A 5354-nucleotide genomic window follows, 5' to 3' on the forward strand; every position below is an offset into this window, starting at 1 on the left:
GTGGTTACATATAGCGTTAATATCACAGGGTTCTCTCTGTAACCACCACGTCCGTGCGTGAGTGTGGCACTGTAGCGTTAATAGTTATTGTCTCACGCCTGTGATGGGAAACAAGGTGACATTTCAGTTTTCGTGGCAAATGGCTTTCAGCGTATTTTATTCTGCGTCTAGCCATTGCCCGTCGCCCAATCCCACCACTCTTGTAGCGCCATCTACAGGTCTGGAGATGAACTAACCAAGACTATATCAGCACATTCTGTACTGTGTTAGATCACAGATAATAATGAAAATGACTGTATTACACCAACTTTCTTTTTAAACAAAAGTTTTATCCAGCTGAGATTTTAGTAAATAAACAGAATTAAATAAATTCAATAAAAAGCGTTGTGTGAATCTTTCCGATGTCCAGGTCTCAATAACATCACAGTTGTCCCATATTTTCTCCACTTCTTGATGGCTGTCACTGTGTTCCATGGTATATCGAATGCTGTTAAAAAAATTTGTACCCTTGTCATGACTGATACCTTTGAACAATGAGATGCCTTTCATCCTTTGTAAGCTCTCTGTGAACCATGGCTTTTGCTGTAGGATGCAACTGAGTAAATGTCAGGAAAATCCTACTACGACAGCTGAACTTTATTTGGGTTTAATTGGAGTCATCTTAATTGATGGCAGGTGTGTATCCAAAAATACTGAGTGCTGTGATTAAATCAAAAGGTGCTTCAACAAAGTATTAGTTTAAGGGTGAGCACACTTATGCAACCAGATTATTGTACATCTTTTATTTTTTATATCTTCCCCCCCTAGCAGATTCATTTGTTTTTCAATCGAATTGTAGAAGTTATAGGTCACATTATAGGTAGGAAAACTTTTAAATGATTTATCATGGTCTCATTTTTTACATCATAAAAACTTGGCATTTTAACAGGGTTGTGTACACTCTATATCCACTGTATGAGGCAGTGTGAGAGTGTCGGAGAGGGAGGGTCAGGTGACCAGGGTCAGGTGACCAGGCTGGTGTAGTGAAGTCATGACAAGTCAGTGGGGGCTTCACTGTCACCCCATCCGATAGGGGTACACAGTCGCATGAGAACAGTATTCCCTCAGGTCCACAGAGCAAAATACAGAATGAATAGGGTTACATTAAATCAGGAGACAACAAGGTTGGCTACACAAGACTGCAGAAGTGCAACAACATGTAAAACATACAGAGAATATTTAAAAGACAAAGAGCAGCTCAAAGGAAATGAGGAAGTAGCTTTTCTGGAGTCTGACTGAACTGGTTTGCCTGTCCTGGGACTTTCTGCCAAAATGGGGGGTACAGAGTCTATAGGAAGGTTCCCTCAGAAAGTTGAAGGACTTGTAGTGTTTGAGGAAGATGCCCCCTTGTTCCTCATTCCTTGTGATAGGTATAAATTGGGATGTTTTCTTGACAAGCACAATGTTTCCTTTTGCCTTGTGTGGCTTTGTTGTGTGTCTCCTTGTGGTTTCACATTAATAAGTTGTTTCCATATTAAAGCGTACTTTAATTTAGTTTGAAAGTCAAACTGATTAATGGCGCTTTATGTTCCAGTTCTCTGGGTTCTACTGCCATTGTGGGTCCCTGGCTTCTACGCCAAATCCAGCAGTCACCTCAATGAATGCAAGAAAACCTTCAACTTGCCGGTTCTGGAGGTTCTGCCAGGTGGTGGCTGGGACAACCTGCGCAACACTGATGCCGGTCAGGTGATAAAGATGGACTACTCCCAGTGCCAGACCACAGATGATGGAGCCTATCTCCTGCCTGACCAGGTGTTCACAGTGTCACTGAAGTCCAGCGAGGTGGAGATCAACTCTGACATTCTGGACAGTTGGCAAGACTACAAGAGCTCCACAGCATATACTATAAACATGGACACTTCTGGATTTTCAATTCTCAACGGCAAATTTTCAGTGGAGGACGAGAGGCTGAAAGAGCACCAAGTGAATGACAATTCTGTCACCAGTAGGATACAGGTGAGATGGCCAGTAATGCAACATCATACACATATAGTAGCACAGAGGGTCCAGAATGCATTCTTAAAACATGACACTTTAATTGTTCAGTGTTACCATTACTGTCTTTCTAGGAAAATATTTGAATGATAATTGGAAAAGTATTTAAATACTTTAAATACGTTTACACCATATTCTGCCTTCACGGCACAACTTTCACCGATTCAATCTTTGCAAGAATATATATTATGTTTAGACATACCGAAGTACAGAAAAACTAAATATTTACTTGACCTTGAGTAATGGTGAAAGTGCAAGCCGGTAAAGCCAGATATGATTTTGAGTGTGTTGCTGTGCTGGTTAGTATCCTGTTCATGGTAGGAAAGGTGTGACTAATGTGTAAGAGCCATCTCTGAATGCAATCAATTTTGTGTAGCACTTACATTATTTAGTGTATTACAATGATTAATTTAGATGTAACACATCAATGGTATGAATGAAGCACTGGGAATATTTTACTGTAATTGTTATTGTTATTTAATTGTAATTCGTTCACCACCTACAAGAGAATGTTATCTCCAACAGGTACGCAACCTCATCTACACTGTGAAAAACCATCCCAGCTTCACTCTGGACCCTGTCTTCAGAAGTCATGTGTTTGACATTGCCAACGCCCTTGAGAACAATAATACGCATTTGGCTAACTTCCTCTCCGAGACCCTGATTCTAGACTATGGTACCCATGTCCTCACTTCGGTTGATGCGGGTGCCACTTTGGTACAGGAAGACTATCTCCAAACCTGCTATGTGGCAAACACTGAGCAGGGTTCCCTCACAGCAACAGCTAGTGCATCCTTCCTCTCAAAAGTGAACTTTGGCTTGAGTAATACTCACAAAGACCTTCTTCTAGGCAGCTACACTGGCAACACCACCTACTCCCTGATGATCAGCCATGGTGGCATGCCTTTCTACCCAGGCGTCACTCTGAAAGTATGGGAGGATAGCATCCCTAACAACCTAGTAGCTATTGACCGCTCCGGAGTCCCACTCTACTTCATTCTCAATAAGGACACTCTTCCCGACCTTCCACAGTACACTATACTGCAGCTTAGTAATGCTGTGTACCAAGCCTTCCAGAGTTACTACACCATCAATACCCACCCTGGTTGCACTGAGCCAGGCTCAGACAACTACAACTACAAGGCCAATGTGGATGATAACTCCTGCAAGGGTACAGCTGGAAATTTCAGCCTGGGTGGGGTCTTCCAGCAATGTACCCCTATTACTCGGGACACAGAAACCATGATTCTCTGTCAGAGCCTGATTCAGGACAACCCCCTGACAGGGGGTTTGTCATGCAAGGCTCCCTATAACCCGATCCTTCTGAGGTCAGAGGTCAGGGAGCAGAGTTCCAGTCAGTATCAATGTCAGAGTTTTTGCGCATGGTATTGGTATTGGGGGATTTGGTGTCGTTCTGCTTGTGCTAATGTCTATACTATACACAGAGTGACTGTCCAGACCTACTGGTGCGCTACAGCTGGCCTCAACCAAACTGGTTCCTCTGGTTTCCTTTTCGGCGGTCTCTTTGGGCCCAACCTGATAAACCCGGTGACCAAGACCAGGAGCTGCCCTGACACCTTCTATCCAGCCTTGTTTCTCTCTGATGGACTGAAGATCTGCCTGGGCGATTACAATAAGATGAGTTCACGTTACTCTTTACCATTTGGAGGCCTGTTCAGCTGTGAAGCAGGCAATCCTTTGATGAAAGGCCTCTCTCAGTGTCCTGCTGGGTTTAGCCAGTATTCTGCTGGGGTCAGTGATGGGTGTAAGGTACTGTTTTGTAGCAGCCCTGGGGCCTTCTCAAGCAGAGACCTGGCACCAATTCAGCTTCCCCCTTACACCAGCCGACCGGTGTTGGCCCAGAATGAAACACAAATGAATACAGTCTCTATTGTGGAAGATGATGGTCATTTCTGGGTTAAAGCAGGAGAAAAACAGATTTGGAAAAAAGTCAGCTCAGAGGAGGCATGGAAGATGGTGCAAGAGAACGCTGGTTCAGGAAGCCCAGGGACCAGGGAGATGCTGCAGGTGTCACTTGTGATTGTTCTCTCATTGCTCATAATGATCCTCTAAGGGGTGCCGTGTGATTACTGAATCTTTTAACTGTCTTATTTTAGAAGTAGAATATAATTCATACGATTCTTCACTTCTGATATCAGTAATATCTTTTAATAAGCAAACACAATAAATGCATAATCATTACTTATGATGGTCTTCTAGGGAGTGCTGTGTAATTTTCTAATCATTTCACTGTCTCATTTTTCAAGTAGAGCATGACACTTTCTGGGTGTCAGTAATAATTTTTTAATAAGTAAACAATAAAGATGGAAAAATGCATAATCATTACTCATACTGATCTTCTGGGGGGTGCTGTGTAATTGCTGAATCATATTACTGTCTTATTTTTCCAAATAGAATATGATTCTCAGCTTCTCTCAGTAATATCTTTTACTAAGCAAATACAATAAAGATGAATGAAGCAAAATAATAAAAATGTGTGTTATTGTAAGGCTCAGACCTCTGGGATTGGCAACCATAAATCGTTTGAGTGATGGGAGACTGATTCGGAAGTACATGAAGCAGGCACAGGTGTTGTTGGGGAAAAGTGGAGACACCCACACACAGAGAGTTAGGCAGGGGTTCGAGAATCACACAAACACTGAAGGAGTTACAAGCACCCTGGAAAAAGAGACAATGGTATGCCCAGTTATTCCACACAGAGACAATTCCTGCATTGAAAGGTAGGTCTGGGTTCAGTTGTTGGTCGGGGAGCCTGTATGAATGCTTGTTTCAGTTGATGAGTTTATGGGCACTGCAGATTAAGGCTGCAAATGGAGCTGCAACCACGCTGAAGTTATGGATGAACCTGCAACAGAAGTTTGTGAACCCCTTCTTAGGCCTTGTCCACACATACATGGGTATTTTTCAAAAGGGTGTTTTTCTCCTGTGTTATTAAAAAAAAATCTCCGGCAACATGAAAACTCTAAAACGCGATGCCGAAAGCATGCCAAACCAACAGGTGGTGATATAACTTTAACTGTAAAGTCATGTTGGCCAATCAAAAGCCTTATTATCAGTTCTGCTAGGCTAAAACAGCTAATGTAAATAGCGAACGGCGCACATTCTGTCGTCAAACAAAGTAAATATCTGTGCACACTCTGACGTCTACACGTCGACACTGAAAAGAGAGTTTCTGAAAATCTTCACCCTGGACGGAGAATTACAAAAGCTCTGTTTTCAGTGATGTAAAATGCTGTTTGCCTGCGGATGAAAGACCAAAACACACATAGAAAAAGCTACATTTTAAAAATACCCATGTA

The 5354-nt window shown here is 42.5% G+C and overlaps 1 protein-coding gene across 1 annotated transcript; it reads left to right on the forward strand.

Moving 5' to 3' along the window:
- Positions 1-1439: 1439 nt before the first annotated feature.
- LOC111859936 (macrophage-expressed gene 1 protein) lies at positions 1440-4522 on the forward strand. The gene is made up of 2 exons (XM_023843106.1): positions 1440-1995; positions 2560-4522. The coding sequence occupies exons 1-2, from the start codon at positions 1555-1557 to the stop codon at positions 4105-4107; spliced, it is 1989 nt and encodes a 662-aa protein (XP_023698874.1). The 5' UTR covers positions 1440-1554; the 3' UTR covers positions 4108-4522.
- The last annotated feature ends 832 nt before the right edge of the window (positions 4523-5354 follow it).

The sequence above is a fragment of the Paramormyrops kingsleyae genome, chromosome 5, assembly GCF_048594095.1.
Source record: "Paramormyrops kingsleyae isolate MSU_618 chromosome 5, PKINGS_0.4, whole genome shotgun sequence".
In the NCBI taxonomy this organism is placed as follows: Eukaryota; Metazoa; Chordata; class Actinopteri; order Osteoglossiformes; family Mormyridae; genus Paramormyrops; species Paramormyrops kingsleyae.

What these genes read in the sequence shown, in the direction of transcription:
- LOC111859936 (XM_023843106.1), top strand. Translation starts at nt 1,555, where the DNA reads ATGGCGCTTTATGTTCCAGTTCTCTGGGTTCTACTGCCATTGTGGGTC. An exon ending in CTGTCACCAGTAGGATACAG is followed by an intron (nt 1,996 to 2,559) that starts GTGAGATGGCCA and finishes TATCTCCAACAG; the next exon opens with GTACGCAACCTCATCTACAC.